Raw genomic sequence first — 17,565 nt, 5'->3', positions numbered from 1 at the left:
CGGGGAAGGCACTTGGCTTCCGGGTTTTTTTTGCCCTAAAACATAACAGGTTCCGCTCGTTCATCATTTTCTGTTTTGGGGACGCCATCCAATCGCGTTCCAAGATTGCGCATAGTGACCACAGCGCAGGATTCCAACCTTGACGAATGACAGCCAACAATATGGTGTAGGCATGATTCGCTAAAGAACATTTCGGGATGACCTTTCCTTCCCCAGACTGTTCGACGCCTATCACTATCATTGTTTCAAACCCCGAGAATCAATCGTTCCATCCTTGCAAATCCATCACTTGAGAAGGCCATCGAGATCCTCGCTCTTGATCACATATGCCTGCCTCGGAAACACTTTTTCCATCAAAACACGATGAACTTCTGCATCGAAGTCCAGACACATATCCTCGACGACATATATGCAATAATCCAAATCCGCAGCTTCTCGAACAGTCGTGAGCACAGCGCCTTGAGTAACCAGACCACCGATTATCAAGGTATTGATACCTTTGTCTTGCAAGTCTGTGTGCATGGAAGTCGAAGGACTAGCTAAGAAGTGGCCTACTCGAGTCTTTCTGTAGACCTTGTCGCCATCTTGAGGGGAAAGCTGAGGCGCAAATTGAGATAGAGGATGGTCAATCCCGTATGCTTCGACAAATGCAGGATTTTTTTTCATTTGTGAGAATTACAGATTAGTTGAAGGGACGTCTGCAAACTCTGAGCCTTGGAACGCGCTTCGACAGTGAACAACAGGAAGACCATTCTCGCGACCAGTCGCAATCGTCCTGGCTGCATTTGTGACAAAAGATTCCGAAGCGTTCGCTCTTTTGATGACCATATTCTGGTAGTCTAGAAGGAGGAAGGCAGCTTGACTCTTGTTGATTGGCCGTGCCATCGCTGAGGCGAGTCGGATTGCTGAAGTAGGAGTGAAAAAGAGAATGCAGAAGGATGTTTCTGAGCCAGGAAGTTTGCTACTTCTCGACTGAATCTTTATACTTGAAGATATTTCCCTTCATTCTGTTTAACTCCATCTGTTAAGTCCTTGTAGTGGATACGGTGGATCTCGGATTCGAGCGAGTATTATCACCTCTTAATTCCGTCTTACCTGAGATTAAAGTGTCTTTCTGCGATATCTCGACAGCGTCTTTCCACCTACTCATTGAGATGCCTTCAATATTTCTCTTCTCGCAGAACGTCGATCTAGAAAGGACTCTCAAGATGGCTTGAAAGAGAGGAAGGAGACCCACTAGGGGAAATGGGTGTGGTTGGATCCCTTTCTACATGCAAGGGACGACCCGGAGAAGTGCTTTGCCTCGCCTGCGTCATGCGCCATTTCAGACCATCTTATTCTTCGGGACCGCCCTGTTGGTCAACTCGACAACTCGCTTGGTTGTGTGTAGGTATCGAATCAATTTTGTTCCTTGAGGCTTCAGCGATCCCAGGCCGAAGACTAACGCCAAGCCTTACCATGTGATTTGCATCAGAGAGCGGTCTGCCAGCTCACCGACCAATTCGCTACAAGACACTATCTTCCGCGAGGATAGATCTTCAGTGGCGGATCTCGGGGAGGAGCAGGGACGACGTCCCAGGCTGAATGTCAAATCCGTTGAAGGCCTGCAGATTGCTGCTGTCAGCATCGGTTAGCTGTCCTTATGCAGAGTCCAGGCCGACTTGCTACATAAGTTTGGTACCGAGCAGCAGGGCAGTAGACGTACGAATGAAAACTTCTAAAAAATGCAAAAATCGGATCTAAATTATTCGTCCCTGGATCTTCGTTATTTTTGAGAGCATATACTAGACCTTAAAAGTCAGGTCCCAATGAGAAGGACAACCCCGCATCAGGAAAATGACGATCCCTACAGCTTGCAGTGGACTTTGAGCAATCGGAGTTGGCTACTGTTCTTGATAAGCCCCGCTCCTCTTGGCTGGTCGTTGAGAAATCGTTGAAGAGCTGCGGCGCTGCTGCAGTCTCTATCTTGCACGTCGTAGCCAGCTTGTACAGCTTTGGAGATTGAAAGACCTGGTCCATTTTGCCGTCCAGTGAACATCGTGGTTGTACATTGTCTCGAGGCTGACTATCCTCCGATCTAAGTGTTTGAGAATTGTATTCCCAGAACTCGGTGGAGTGGAAAGAGATTGCCCTGGGCAACAGTTTCTTGTCCCGCAATACAGACATGATGTTCGGTGTCAGAACAATACTGCTCGGCATATGCCTCTACACTGCTGGCTCTTTCGGAGCAACAAGGAGGACAGCTTCAGCTGAGTACGATTATGTAGGTGTTAATGGGATGAGATTTGACCTGTCCCATGCTTTAAACCTGGAGAAAATATCGTCTGACTGTTCAAAAGATCGTCGTCGGGGGTGGAACGGCTGGAGTTGCACTGTCAACGCGGCTCAGCCAAGGTCTACCAGATTCAAAGATTCTTGTCATCGAAGCTGGACCGGCAGCTCCTGACGAGCTTGGTATTAATGTCCCTGGGAAGAAAGGATCGACCCTTGGGACGATATACGATTGGAACTTCACGACAGTACCTCAAGTAAATGCCAAAAACAGAATCTTTGCGCAAAACAGAGGCAAAGTCCTAGGCGGATCGTCTGCACTGAATCTTTTGACCTATGATAGGTCTACGGTGAAGGAGTATGATGGATGGGAAGAGGTAGGTAACCATGGCTGGAACTTCACTACAATGCTGGCCATGATGGATAAGTCGGAAAACTTCACCAGTGCGAATTCTGAGTGGTATGGAGATGCTGGAGTTAACACCGATGGTCCTGTCCGAGGAACTATCAATCGGTACATTCCTGCCCACCAGGACGGATGGGTTCCTGTACTCAACAGCCTCGGAATAGAAACCAACAAAGAGTATCTTGGTGGCAACAGTCTTGGTGTTTCATACTCGTCGAGTAGTATTGACCCAACGCACTACAATCGTTCATACAGTGTCAATGGATACCTTCCCCTCGCAGGCTCGAACCTAGTAGTTATGACTGAAGAGACAGTAGTCAAAGTCAACATGACGAAAGTGCGTGGAGCATATCAAGCGACTGGTGTCACTTTGGCCGATGGAACTTTCATCTCAGCTTCTCGTGAGGTGATTCTCTCCGCTGGTTCATTTGGTAGTCCTGGTCTACTGGAGCTCTCTGGTATTGGAAACAAAACAGTCCTTGGCAACGCTGGTGTTGAGCAGCTCATTGACCTCGCAGGAGTGGGCGAGAATCTCCAAGACCATATTCGGATACAAAGCTCGTACCAACTCAAGGACAACTATACATCCATAGATGCGTTCAGGTATAACGCAACATATGCTGCTGAGCAACTTCAGTTATGGTTCGAGGGCAAGTACTCCCAGTATGACTACACGGGAAGTGCATACACGTTCCAGACCTGGAATCAAGCCACCGGCAATGATTCTTACCTCATTGAGCTTGCTAAAGCTGCTGTTGGGAATTCGACGCATCCTGCCGAAAAGAAAAAGCTTGAGTGGATGTATGATGACACAATTCCTCAACTTGAGGTCATCATGAGCGACGGCTATACAGGCGTCAAGGGATACCCAGCTGTCAATACGACCCTGTATGGAAAAGGCTTCTTCTCTCTTATCGCAGTCGTTATGCATCCTCTAAGTCGTGGAACTGTCCACGTCAATGCGACTAATCCTCTTGGCAAGCCCCTCATCGATCCAAGGTACTTCAGCAATGAGTATGATCTCCAAGCTGCCATTGTAGCGATCAAGAAAGCCCGCCAGATAGCATTGATTCCTCCGCTCCGAGATGTGTGGGTGTCCGAATATGAACCAGGCCTCGATGTTGTGAACACCGATGCAGAATGGAGGGAGTTCGCGCTCAACACCACTCTCACCATATATCATCCAGTCGGAACATGTGCCATGCTTCCAAAACGAAAAGGAGGAGTTGTAGATCCACAGCTGAAGGTCTATGGAACCACAAACCTCCGAGTCGTCGATGCCAGTATCATTCCTGTGCTGATCTCTGCACATATGCAGACTGCTGTTTATGGAATTGCTGAAATGGCGGCGGAAATTATCATCGATGCTGGGAGATCGTAGTTTCGGTATTTAGAAGGACGATTGAGGACATGACGGAATGACGGAATGACTGTATGAGGGTAGATAGGCTTTCTAACGACGATTTACTCCAGACTCTGGAATCTAGGCACCAAATGGATGCTGTGATTTTGTGTTAGCGCAAGCAGATTAGAGCCTCCAGACATTTGTACATACGGAAGATATTGAGGATACGAATAAAGGAATCATGTTAATGATAGAACCAGACTTTCGTATGGCCCCGCTCGGTTTGAAGGACTGGCGCGCTTGATCATCATGATGGAAAGAAGGATAAGAAGAGCGCAAAGGTTGTGAAGGGTGTCCAAGTGAAGTGGTAAGGAAGCATTGATACATTAACGTTGAATCGTCCAAACCACGCTAATCATGTTGAGAATATACTTGTTACATCATTTTCTTAAGGACATTGAATTCTAAGGTCTTACAATTCCAACAACATCGTGGCGATGACAAATCACAAGTATGAAGCACTACATAAGTACAAAAGAATCCTCTGAATATTTGATAAACGTTGCAGCATCCTCGGCACTCCAACATGACACAGGAGTTCAATCATCATAACATTCACGCACAATTATCTGCCTCCTGATGCTTTGAACTCTGAGCCCTACCGTCCAGGATATTATGAGAGATATTTCGCCTTTTTCTCACGACGATATTGAACCTCAGAGCTACTTCAAAGGTTTGCAGTTTCTCTGAGAAGGGCTTGGACTTGGATCTTGCCGGATGTCAATATCCGTCGCTTCTCCTTCTACCTTTCCTTCAACCTACGACGACCTTCTACTCTTCCGCAAAATTGCTGCACCTCGAAAGTTAGCTTTTCAGGTTGGAGTTACCCCGCCATAGTGCCCCGCGCTTCCCCGCAACAGCGATACTCTGCAAAGATCCCCACAAAGCTATGGATTGTGCAGCTTTAGTTGACCTCAAGTCTACAGGGCAGCAGACTTCCGGCTTGGCAACGATTTTTCAAGTAGCTAACGAGCTTGACGGTCTTTTATTTCGGGCCTATTCAGCATGCTTTTCACTCTGGTTTGGTTGATTGCTTGGTCGTTTCTTACCCCGCATTGAGTGGGCAACCAGGGCCAAAAAGGCTATATCTCTTGGCAATGTTCGCTCTACACGTAAAGTGGAGTCTCTGAATATTCACTGATGACTGCAATGCGATATATATCTTCGATCTCATTCTCTCCTTTTCGCAAATACCGTATATGTTTCTGAATATCATCTTATTGCCCCTGATGATGTCAAACCATTGTCTCGCTCAAGGCAGCCTTTTTCTTCTTGTCATTGCATGGACTCTCCCTATTTGTGCCGCTGTCGGTTCTTTGAAAGTAGACACTACAGTGGGCACTGTGTATGGCTTGGTCAATGGAACCCATCCAGATGTTGCTCAATTTCTCGGAATACGATACGTCAATTCCATCAGTATATGAGATTGACTCGCGAGACTTCTTGATTTCAGGTCCTACTTCCGAACATTGCCTCACACTTAGTATATGGGCTCCGTATACCTCAAAGACAAACTGCACAGACAAGTTACCTGTCATTGTGTGGATTTATGGTGGGGCTAGGTGACTGGCGGAGCTCAAATTGAATATCAGATACCTACATCATGGGTGCAGAGAAGCCAGGCCCATATTGTGGTACAAATTAAGTGAGTAGATCTCTTGATTATCCCATGGTCATAACCTAACGTTGTTTCAGCTACCGTCTTAACATTTTTGGAAACCCTCACGCAGCTGGCATCAATCCCGTGCTCAACCTCGGACTTCTTGATCAACGGGTTGCTCTCGAATGGGTCCGCTCAAACATTGCAAACTTCGGAGGTGATGTATCGAGAATCACCCTTTGGGGGCAGTCTGCTGGAGCCGGTTCCACTGATTACTACAACTTCGCTTATCCAACTGATCCTATAATCTCGGGCATGATTATGGATTCATCCTCAGCACTTGGAGCAGCACCCAGCCCAGACCCACAAGGTTTGAACTTTACGTTTGTTGCCGGTAATCTTGGCTGTGGAAACTTGACTGCTGCTGCTGAGCTTGCGTGCATGAAAAATATCAGCCAGTCACATATCGAGGCGTTCTTGAAGTCCTACCAGGATGCTGGAACAGCTCCTACCATCAGCTTTACTCCTATCGTGGATAACATCACACGATTCGATAACTACACAGCTCGAGCTCTGGCTGGGAACTTTTCAAAAGTGGTAAGTAGATTTTGTAAATCATGATCAGCAATGCTAACTCTTAAAGCCCGCTATTCACGGGACGAACAACAATGAAGGATCATCACTCACTGCTTGGATCAACAACGGAACCACCTACAATGAAACTGCAGCCAACATCAATACTGTACAACGAGCATGTTGGGCTCAACAGACTACTCAGTCAGCATTCTTTCCCTCTCCTCCACAGTTCGACTTGACTGACTGAATGATTCTAGTAATCACTACGCAGCAAATACAACAACATTTCGCTACTACTACACTGGAAACTTTTCCAATATCTCTCCTCGCACATGGGAAGGTGCCTACCATTCATCCGAACTGCCACTGATATTCGGTACCCACGACATCGCACATTCGGCATCGACGGCATTTGAATACGCTGTTTCGCATCGCATGCAAGATCTTTGGCTTGCTTTCATGCAAGATCCTGTCAATGGCTTGCCGGCACAGGGATGGAATGCCTATGCTCCAGGTGGTGATGCAATCGAGTTTGCGTGGAACGGTTAGATGACACAGATGATACCGTTGAGCAAGTTTGATGCCAATTGTGAAGGGAGCCCAGCAACTACTCCCGCTCCAGGTGCTGTGCCACTTGATCATAACTCGGGACTCTGAGGACTTTCGAGGGTCGAAAGTTCTGTTCGAGATTGTTCTACAAACTATACTTCAATCTAATATGATGTTCGCTGAAATCATCCATGATTGAAAGAAAATACCCTATATCGTTCGTGTATGTTTTGGTTGCGAAACCAACATTCGGAGGGTCCATGTCACGAATCAAGAAGGTATCTCTAAATTAGACACTGGCCCCAAAATTACATTCATCCTCCCCGTGACCAAGAACTGGCATCTGTGTGCAGTGCTTGTGGTCGTATCGAGGCTCTTTCTTGGAATCTTATATGTGTGATCTTCGACGAAGTCTGATAATTATGTGTCGCAGTCATGGACATGTATGTATTGGTGTCCTTTGTCTAGACGTTTCCTTTCACGCCTGTGAATACTTTGAAGACTTGGTCCAATGTCGTCAATGTCCACTGCAATATTGCATTTTGTGTTGTCAATCTGAATGCTAGAGATTGTGACCAGCTAGAATGGAGTGCTGGCAGACACCCCGACCAAGATACATACTTGAGTCCACATTCAAAGCAACACTAGTTTTGAACTGTGTTGTGGACGTTTTCACAGCATGCATCAAAGATTGGAACATATCTTGAATGCTAATGCTCAATTCGTCACTACTCCTTTGTTGACAATTGAGTGTAAATTGCTAGACGGAAGTATTGAGTACCTGTAGTCTGTTGAAAAGGGGGAAAGTCACGGGAAGGTCGGTTGGCGACGGTTTGCAACGAAAAGGAAAAACGTTCGGAATGTGATACTTCCCACTACAGTATTGATGTGAGTAGTGCTTTAGTAAGTAATGATATGAACAAGATCTCTTGTAAGTAAGTAAATTAAACTAGTTTCTAAACAAATTATTCTTTATCTTTTAGCAAATCGCTCTGTTTTTCATGTTGTCAGACGAATCCTTCTTTCTATTTAAGGGTCAGCCGTAATCAAGAAGGGAACATGGGCTGGAGCTGGAGACTTTGGATTTCAGTATTGAAGCAGAAAACAAAGCGTTGGTGGATTAAGGTTTCCTCACATTTACAGTGAAAAGCGCAAGTTACAAATTCAAAGACAAGACGGAAAGATATGATCAGCGACTTTTTGCTCCTTTGAAGTTGCGAACACTAAGATACAGGAGCACCTGCGATCAGGAACACCCATCATGTCGTTGATCGTCGGGTATTGGGGCACATTGCGGAGTCAGAGTCACAGTGTCTGAGCAATGGGTCAACGTATTGGTGGCCTTTCCCCATGAAAGCTGTCATGGAAGGTTCAACATTCGAATTACAAGCTAATGTCGCCGGAATTCAATCTATGCTGTCAACCATGGATACCATATCGTCTCATCCCTCACTGATCAGTAGTTGTACTCATCATCATCCAGCGCACCGTCTCCCTTGCTCCAAACACACGACACTTGCTCAAAGTCGCCAACCCACTCAACATCCTCCCACTGTATCATCTTCGTATCAAATGGTACGCGGCGCAGCTCAGTATTCTGACGAGGCTTGAACTCCACCACTCTTCCTTGCGTGTTGTACCAAGCGCGTGGAAAGGAATCAGACACGACCAGGAACTTCTCAAGACCCTCAACACCTTGCTCAAGTTCGTACTTCATGATGTGTTGCATCTTCGTGTTGACAGCTAGGGATTTAAGGTTGTCATTGAGAATAGACTGGAATGAGAGACTAGACGAAATCAGCGACATCCTCAAAACTTCGGAACAGGAAACATTAGACGGCTGGCAGAAACTTTCTAGCAACTCGTCTCTCGATGATATGGTAGTTGTAGGGAAGCTTTATACATACCCAAAGATATCTTTGAATGAGTCCCAAAGAGGCTCCGAATCGTAGTATCTGGTGCAAAGCTCTCGGGCCCTAATAAATAGGGTATCGTGCTCGAAGTTCATGAGAAGGTTCTTTGCAAGTCGTTGCTCGTTATCTTCTACCAGGAAGTCGAAGATAAACGTGTTGTAGAAAGGCAGGAGGGTAGCTCTGGCTTCCTTGTTGACAGAGAGCAGGGTTGGGATAGAGCTGGCCGAGACAATCCACTTTTCGCGCGGGAAACCGTTGGCATCCTTCATTCTGATACCAGGCTTCCTGAATTCTATAATCCGCGGGAACAGCCGCATTGCATTCCGCAGCTAGAAGGACTTAGTATGGACTTTGAGGAAGGACCAGGAGCCTTGGAATGGAGGAACAGAGCCACTTTAGGAAACCATTCAGAGCAGGTCTCAGCAGCTCCGCCCCTCATACACAAAAGAATACGTATGGAGTTAGGTTATACGTACAATCTTTTGGCGAACCGTAATGGGGAGCGTCTTGAAGTATTGGAAGGTAATTCCGATCTCCACATCAACAGGAGTATCTCTTGCGGAAGAAGCTACCGTAGCCCTACTTGTCGATTCTGTATCAGTGGTGCTATTCGCATCCTCCTCCTCCTCAATACTGGTATAACCCTCTTCAAAGGAACACTTTTCGTTGCTGCCAGAGGAAGATCCAATGCTGTAATCCATCATCATCATGTTAACGTACTCATCAACACGTTTCCTTTTGATGTCGCGATTGCTTCTTGTAAAAGCAGAGGACGTAGACGAAGTTCCTGTGACACGCATCATCGTAGCTGGATAGTGGCTCTCGGAGAAGATCGCGGCGAGGTTTGTTGTCTTTGTAGAGGTGCTAGTGACCGCTCCCTCGCTGCTGGACGCGACATTGGCATCATTGAGATCTTCGAGATCCTTGCGCTCCGTCATTGTTAAAATCAATGCTTGATTGACATTCAGTGGCGGTTGCGTTGTTGAGGAGGATGAGGTTTTAAAAACAAAGCGGAGATCGGCTTTTCATTCTCAAGGGTTTTGACGGAAGGGTGCCAGTAGCAAGAATATGTACTGCCATAAGGCGGTAGGTGCCCAGAAAAGAGGTGGAGTGTCTACGAAGCTGTCTTTCTTGAGGATTCCTTTGACCGGTGGCTTTGAATTCAATGCAAAACTTAATTCAGACGCAGCAGAAGCACCGCCCAATAAAATGCACATCAAGTTCCGGAAGCTCTTTTCCAACTAGGGGTTCCAAGGAGATTCGATGTCTTCACAGGTAAACCTCAACATTTTCCTTCCCCGTAGCGCCAAGTTAATAACATCCACAGTAATCTGCCCAGCCTGTCGAGGAATCAAGCTTCAAGCTTCGAGCTTCCTGTTAAAACACATTGTACGAATCTTGGAATCAATAACTCCTTCTATCTGGCCACAGCTCTCCGATCTGCTTTCGTTGTTCGATGACCCCTTCTGGAACAAGGTTGTAGTCCAACAGCCAAATGTGAGTGCAAGAATAGCTATTAGGGCGCAATACTAAGTTGTAAGTTACTCGAATTCACCCCAACAAGGCATTGCTAATGAATTCATAAGAATACCGAATGTCGAAGAAAGCAGACACATATCTCCCCCCCCTCCTCCTCCAACAATGAACTCCTCCTGAATACCAGAACACACACTAGGTTTTAATACACATTCTTGAAAGCAGTATAAAAGAGAAGCTGGTATCAAAGAAGTTGGAAGACTGGTGAGAAGCATGATAGGATCAGATAAAGAATGTTGTTCTATCATACCGAGGTAAATCCTTCATCAGAATACACCTACCAGATCTCTAGCAAGTCAATTAGCTGCCAAAATTGTCGTAAGATCGTCGTTCGCCGTGCTACCTACAATATTATCATCTCGGCGTTATTCCAGTACTTCCCAGCATACAGTAACTGTTAATATACGATTCTATCCTTTCTCCATCTCCACATCTTCACAACCCCGCAATTTACTGCATATATCACAATCCACTTGCCTCCTTCCACTCCCTAAATCGAAGACCGGCTAAACCCCGTAGCGAGAATCTCGCTACGGTCCCCCTTTCGTACCCCGTGATCATATGTCAGTTTGCCAGAAATATGGATGCATGATACTTTAATCTGAGGGTGCAGAGTTTGCATAAAGATTAAAGTCTGTCAGTAGTTAAGTACTTTGAAGTGGCGTAAGTTCTCTCACCTTTAAATTGAAGTAAAATAGTCAAGGAGCCAGAACTAACATATGACCAGATACACTGTACAACACAACTCACTCCCTCCTTGCATCTCCATAGGCTAAACCTCGTAGCGAAAATTTCGTTACGGCCTAGATTTCTCCCTCAAAAAAACAAACAAAAATAAACCAAAAAAGAGAGAACAAACCACCTGCGCCAGGCGCATGGCAACATATACTCGTATTTGGTCGATTGGAGGGTAGGAAAATGCGTATTTAACGCTATACGACCTGCCAGGTGGCGGCCAATGTATGGATTCACGAGCAAAGGATATCTTAGAAAATGGAATGAAAGATAATGTTGTTCCAAATTCTGTGGGGCAATACAAGTCTGAGAAGTGGGTTCTTCGAGAGATAGATGAGTAATGGCACTGAGTACGATCAATCCGAAAATATACAGGGCCTTGCTGGTAGAAGATCACATAGAGAAGAGCGGTGTTGAAGAAGGTCATTCAGTTCATTGGTTATCTGAAAAAAGTGGCTGATATTCAGGAAGAATCCTTCTTGAATGTACTACCAGCTATCTGATCCAGCTTCGTCAATCTCCCATCATCTCAAAGTACGTATACTGGCTTGGATGCACGGAGAATCAGGTTTCCGGAGGGAGAGATTGATGAAGAAACTTCCGAGTCCGTATCATCCTTGACCAATACCGCACCCCGCCCCTCTGTAAAATCCACAGCGCCCCACTTCATAAGTTGAGCTTGTCGATCCTCATCGAAATCGTTCCATAGCGGGTTTCTCCACAATCCGTCCCCACGATACACCTTCCGACGGGGCATCTTCCTGTAGCTCAAATCAAACACAATCTCCATATACTCCAAGTTGAAACCTGCGTGGGAAGGAGGGTTGAGCGAAATTGGGTCACAGATTTTCAGTGCCAATTTGTGATCGATCGCAAGGTGGCGCAATTCTTCTCTGATCTTGTTTCCGTATGTAGGACCGAAGATTTGCTGAATGCAATCGTAGAGTCCCTCTCTGTAGTTAGCCTTGACAAAGGTATCAAGCGAAGTAAAGAACAGCAGGTCGATTTCGAGGTTGATTAGGATACAACTAGGACGTAGCGTGGTTCCATGATCAACCAGAGGAGTGTCGTAGTACTGCAAAATCTCCTCTCTGGCTTCGTGGCATACATTAAGTAGTGTCGCGGGAGAGCTGACTGAGACGACCCATTTGTCTTGAGTGGATGGAGTGTATATCATGGCTCGGTTGCGATTGCTGTCGGAGAGGTCGAACATGACGATACGTGGAAAGAGGGGAATTGCGTGCTTCCAGATCTTCTGGCGGAGTTCGAGGGGAAGATCTGGGAAGTATTCGAAGAGGGGATCGTCAGAAGCGCAAACTTCCTGTACATCGGTGGAGGGGATGTTGCCAGAGTCTTCGTCGCGCAAGTTTGACGACTCCATGTTGGTAAGAAGATCTTGAGCGGAAGTCTTGAGGGAGGTGGACGTTTCGCTTTTTGAAGGCTCCGCGTCGGTAGGAAGCTCCTGGACGGAGGTTTCCTTGGAGGTAGTCATTTCCCTCTGTGTTTTGTGTTTCCGGAGAGACTGTGTTCTCATGAAGTGGAAAGGCGTGATAATTTATGCCCTGGGACGCTAGTCGGATCAAGCATGACGCGAGGACGACATGTTTGTGACGCGAAACCTCTAGGGCACAAACCTCGCGGGCACTAGTATGTACGGGCTTCTCTCAATACTTAGGAAAAATTCAAGTAGCAAAGCCAAGGTGGTGGGACTTGGATATTCTCTGAAATTTATGCTGTCTTCTATGACAACCCCCACCATCTCAAAGCCCAACGCTGGCTGCTCCTATTCCAAGATAGTATGCCTCACCCCACAGGAGAAGAAGTTCTTGAGCACAGCATTTAAAACCACTACAGGCAAACAGAGCCTGAAGCATTTGCGCAGATCAACAAATAAAACGCCAGGTATCTCCAACTTACTGAAGAAGTTCAAGATTGTCGAGCACTCCAGTCTGCTAAAAAGGCGTCCCGAAGGGAAAGGAAACCTGAACGTATCCCTGTGATCACAACAGCTCACAACAACTACAGCAACGCCATAGATCATACGGACACCGATACCACTACAAGAATACTACTGCTCATGTCGTCGTTTTCGTAATGAGCTGTGAAATTAAATACTTCTGAGGGCCAAAATTCTGGTAAAGCAGTGATCAAATTTGCTAGTGTTCTGCCCCGCTGCAGTATCAGATCCACTTCAGTTTAGAGCAGGAAAAGGAGGACATACAGGATTGATATCTACTTCCAATGAAACGAAAGCGCATTCGAGGAGGACAAGAGGGAGGTGATATAGAGGCAAGTGCTAAATTTCTGATGATACGCAAGCGCAAATCTGTACCTAAAGTTAATACTACAAATGACAAGTTTCTCATTCCATAAAAGACCATAGACGGACAAACAGAATCATTGACCAAAACAACGACAGAACGCGATTGCGCTTTGTCCCCAGCTCAAGAAAACATTTCCCAATGATAGGGCAGATCTGCCATGATGTGACAAGAAACCGGCAAGCGCAAACCAAATAGTTTTCACAAAAAAGGTTCCTCATACCCATTTCCATCTTGAACACCTTCAAGTCTCTCAATATCCATTGGCAAATCATTTCATCGACTCTACCTTCCATTTACTCCATAGACACCAACAACCTGCAGCCAATACAAAATTGAGAAAGCACTAGAAATTAACATCTGAAGTCACAGCGAAGCTAGGTCTCATTTCAAAGAAAAGCATCTCAGGATATTGCCCTCCGTCTACACATCAACGTACACAACAACGAGCTTCTAGACCAATACCTGAGCCGCTGACTCGTACAAACATGTATCTCCAGCGGCAAAGCGAAGATCACACATTGATTGACTTCCTCATTCTCCCTTAACTTACTCGGTGTCTTACAAGCAATCTCACCTCCTACATATACTCAAACTCGTACTACTGAAGCATTTAATTGTCGATAACGAGGAGTAGAAATATGAAACGAGCAAACGCAAAAGCAGGACACTTTCAAAATACAAAAATACGAATTCACGCATTACCGCCTCAGCTCCAGATGCTTACATTTCCCTTTAAGCAGCCTTTAACTTAAGGCACATCAATACCAACGCACAACCTCCCAAACTCCCTTTCTCCGCGACGAATCTCTGATTTCAGACCTCACTCCCTCTACCAGAATCACTCCTTCCATCCTTAAGCCATCACCAACCGCTGCCACAAATCATCACTCACTTACTCTGGCACAATAATTATCACTTGATCACCACCTCTTCCATCTCACTAATCTCCATCATCACCAAATCCTCCCGTCCGCCCATCATCATTCCCCACTCATTCACGAGCAGGTGACACCACCTTCATTACGTGCGAACCATTGACTCATACCAATCCCAGCCCAGCCAAGGTTCTTCCAGAACAGTACTGAAACAGGCACAGTTCGTTGCCTCGCTCGCTTCGGTTGCCTACCTATTGCATGAACAACTGATTGATTGAATGAATGAAATACTCCGTCTTATCACACCACCAATCCATCACGTAGCACATACATACATACATACTAGAAAGGATAGATAGGTAGGAAGTCAGCCTAGTGCCTACAGCCTACAGCCTTTCCTTGCCAGCAAACCAACAAACAAACAAACGTCAGGAGGGTCAGGTAAGGCGAATTCGTGATGCAAGGCTGCCAAATTGCAACCGCATAGCTGAAGATCCGTTGCCAGCCAGCCTGATTCAAGTAAATATGTATGTATGTGGCGTCCCCTCTTCTGCCTATCCTATCTCAGCAACCGATGGCCTGCCTGCATGACATACATATTTTGAGCTCGGGCGGGTGAAGATGAGAGGCTGCTGCCTATTCCGCGGTTGCTTGGGGGGCCGAGTGTGCTTTGTACGACACGATATAGCATCGATTGGCTGAGCTGAGAGAAGGGAGTGAGACATTCTACAGATTTTCTCATCATCACTCCTTTCTAGATACCAAATTATGAAAATTACTTAGGTGAATTATGCAAAACGCATAAATTCTCGCTCAATCATTATTCCCGCCCGGAAATGCCCACGCCACAGTGGCGAGTGTGTGTACGCGATCATAGACCATCAAACCCCACCTCCGCCCGTTGCCGATGACTCAACTATCTCATCCTGTCTGATCCGTTACTAAACTAGCTAACTAAGCAAGTAACCAATAAACAAGCTCGTATTACCTTTCTCGGGATTCGGGGAGATGTTGTTCCTCCCCTTTCATTTCTCTTACGGCCTTGAGGGGTGTGGCTCGGGAGAAGTCTTTGCAGAGTGTTCTTTCTTTCTCGTACGAAGCCTTCATTATTTCCTCGGCTCCGTTCGTTTCGTTCTGCTCCAGACCTGATGTCGGGTCTGCAGAGAAAGGATCGGGGAACCGGCCTCAACGATCGACGGAAGCCTAGCGATATTCTAGAATATTACCATTCTGGTCTAGATCTTCCCGCCCAATCTATTGTCTGGGGGCGAAAACCGAGAACCGAAACCGGCAGATTTGAACTTGGAAGTGGGTGGGCCGGCTAGTTTCGGAGTTTGGCACGAGGAAGGATCGGGATGTCAGCAGATGATGGTTGAAAGGGAGGAAAATTTTTTGTGAGTCAGCGTGATGTTTTGGTGAGATCTGGTGGTTTCAGGGTGAAAGCGCGCGGTTAGGAGGGCGGATCACGGTACCGTATTTCAAAGTCTGTTCATGGGGGTTAATGGAAGAGTCATTGATGTTTCTTTGTTTCTTTCGGAGGGTTGTATTCTCTCGGCGACGAGGGATTTTCTGTCTCCCGTCACCTGATGGAAAGGCTTCGTGACTTGAAGAGATGAAAATTTTGACTTTTCAGCTCATAATCGAGTACGAGATTTTTCTGTACGAGGCTCGTGATGATGGTCGTTGTTTGTTCCAGACTCGGTGATACGAGAGCTGGCGTCCCGTTCGCGGGTCTGGTTTGTATTACATCTGACTGACTGACGCTTGCAGCCTGGAACGAGCGAGCGAGCGAGGGAGGAGGGATGGATGGATGAGTGAGCAAGGCTACGTTGAGTCATTGATTCATTCCTTCGCACTTTTTTCTTGATTGGGAGGGTTTTGCTGTTCGATCACGAACGAACCCACCGAAGTGGAATCTGGGGGATTGGATTCCTCTAGAAATTTCTATGGTGGTGGAAAGCTTGCTTCAGATGTAGGTTTTTCCTTCTTTGGAGAGAAAGAAGAGGGGAAAGCTGCTGCTGCGTGGCATGCTGCCGCTGAGTAGTAGTAAAGAGATAGATAGGCTGGCGACAGGAAGGATTTATTGCAGTAATTGGGCGGGCCAGTGAAGCAGCGCCGGGGCGAGCATGAAGCAAGCTGCAGCATGATGCCGATGTTGCTGTCGGGTGAAGCCAATCATCGCCCGTCTTCATCTGAGAGCGGGGAAGCCTTCACGATGCTGAATGGCTGTGTGTGTCAAGGATGTAACATTTTTTGATGTCGATGGGATCCAGAAACTGATTATCCTTCTTTTTGCTTGTTGCGCCTTCGATCGAGAGGATATGCACCGGATTACGTGGGAAGGAGCTGAACGCCTTGGATGCCTTGAATCTTTTTGGTCCTGCCGATATATCCTCCCGAGTATTTTGAGTCTCATGTTGGAGGTTGTTCATGATGGACGTTCCTGTGCCTGGGAGAATAAGAAGGCTGACTCGACATCTCCTGAACAGCCAGGCTTAGAGGGGGCTGACGTGCTTAGTGGTGTGTTGAGTTTCATGAGATGTAGATGACACGGATATCGGGTTGTCGACCCCCTCGTCGCCCTCATCGATCGCCTCGATGTGGGTTGCAGTTGCATTATCCAGCTTGGCGGTTTTGTGTCGTGAGTAACTCTGAGTAACTTTCAGGCCGAAGGCGAACCTGTGGATACATTGCCGTGAACCCAATCTAGCCCAAATCATGATGAAGCGGCAACGTGGCGATAAGAACATCAATCTTGGACGATCCAAAGATGGGCACGCCTAAACCCAAGCCCGAAGCATGAACCATGGGTCCAGCAAGCGTACTGTACGGGAAGGTTTGAGGACACGAATTATCTGCTTGGGAAAGTCGCAATTCGGGGAGGCTGAGAGCAACCATTTTGAACCGTCCATGTTCTATTTTCTCGATCCAGATCCCAAATATGCCGTAACACAGCTCAGCACAGCACAGCGGACGGCTCATGCTGCTGCTGCATGACTACTGCACCGCAGACCTGAAAATACGCAACGTCCAGATGAGTCTGTCAGAAATGGAGATGGAGATGGAGGACAGAATAGGACACAAGATAGGGGAATTTTAGAGATTCGTGTCGCTTCTCCACACTTTCATCTAGATCGCAAAGGGGGAGATTTGATGCCGTGAAGTCAGTCAGTGCAAGGCTGTGCTACACGTCCAGCTGTGTTGCGTATGTGTACACTTCTGTTTACAGGCCGGCTGAGGGAGCGCGTCCACCTGAGTGGCCCAGGGAGGTGTAAGTGCGAGGTGCGTATTGTTACTATTGTAGAAGGGGAGCCGGAACATCAAACAGCCTTTGTCGAGTCACTGCGAGAAAATGACCTTGCCGCATGGATGAAT

General features: G+C 46.7%; 5 protein-coding genes across 5 annotated transcripts; 2 read left to right on the top strand and 3 right to left on the bottom strand.

Moving 5' to 3' along the window:
• Positions 1–285: 285 nt before the first annotated feature.
• LY89DRAFT_728241 (Isochorismatase hydrolase) lies at positions 286–885 on the bottom strand (the record flags this gene model as incomplete). Its single annotated transcript, XM_018219247.1, has 2 exons — positions 286–565; positions 680–885. The coding sequence occupies 2 exons, from the start codon at positions 883–885 to the stop codon at positions 286–288; spliced, it is 486 nt and encodes a 161-aa protein (XP_018077851.1).
• A 989-nt stretch (positions 886–1,874) lies between these two features.
• Positions 1,875–4,254, top strand: LY89DRAFT_635790 (GMC oxidoreductase). The gene is made up of 2 exons (XM_018211458.1): positions 1,875–2,263; positions 2,340–4,254. The coding sequence occupies exons 1-2, from the start codon at positions 2,165–2,167 to the stop codon at positions 4,056–4,058; spliced, it is 1,818 nt and encodes a 605-aa protein (XP_018077850.1). The 5' UTR covers positions 1,875–2,164; the 3' UTR covers positions 4,059–4,254.
• A 1,431-nt stretch (positions 4,255–5,685) lies between these two features.
• LY89DRAFT_755431 (alpha/beta-hydrolase) lies at positions 5,686–7,014 on the top strand (the record flags this gene model as incomplete). Its single annotated transcript, XM_018221350.1, has 4 exons — positions 5,686–5,716; positions 5,813–6,279; positions 6,326–6,459; positions 6,516–7,014. The coding sequence occupies 4 exons, from the start codon at positions 5,686–5,688 to the stop codon at positions 6,805–6,807; spliced, it is 924 nt and encodes a 307-aa protein (XP_018077849.1). The 3' UTR covers positions 6,808–7,014.
• A 1,249-nt stretch (positions 7,015–8,263) lies between these two features.
• On the bottom strand, positions 8,264–9,658 carry LY89DRAFT_728239 (uncharacterized protein; the record flags this gene model as incomplete). Its single annotated transcript, XM_018219246.1, has 3 exons — positions 8,264–8,594; positions 8,715–9,049; positions 9,197–9,658. 3 exons carry the CDS (start codon positions 9,656–9,658, stop codon positions 8,264–8,266), a joined length of 1,128 nt encoding a protein of 375 aa, XP_018077848.1.
• A 1,836-nt stretch (positions 9,659–11,494) lies between these two features.
• LY89DRAFT_680236 (uncharacterized protein) lies at positions 11,495–12,501 on the bottom strand. The gene has a single exon (XM_018214034.1). It carries the CDS (start codon positions 12,481–12,483, stop codon positions 11,521–11,523), a length of 963 nt encoding a protein of 320 aa, XP_018077847.1. The 5' UTR covers positions 12,484–12,501; the 3' UTR covers positions 11,495–11,520.
• Positions 12,502–17,565: the final 5,064 nt, after the last annotated feature.

This window comes from Mollisia scopiformis (assembly GCF_001500285.1).
Source record: "Mollisia scopiformis unplaced genomic scaffold LY89scaffold_2, whole genome shotgun sequence".
Classification (NCBI taxonomy): domain Eukaryota; kingdom Fungi; phylum Ascomycota; class Leotiomycetes; order Helotiales; family Mollisiaceae; genus Mollisia; species Mollisia scopiformis.
The sequence above is the reverse complement of the archived record's forward strand: the minus strand, read 5'-3'. Positions and strand labels throughout refer to the sequence as shown.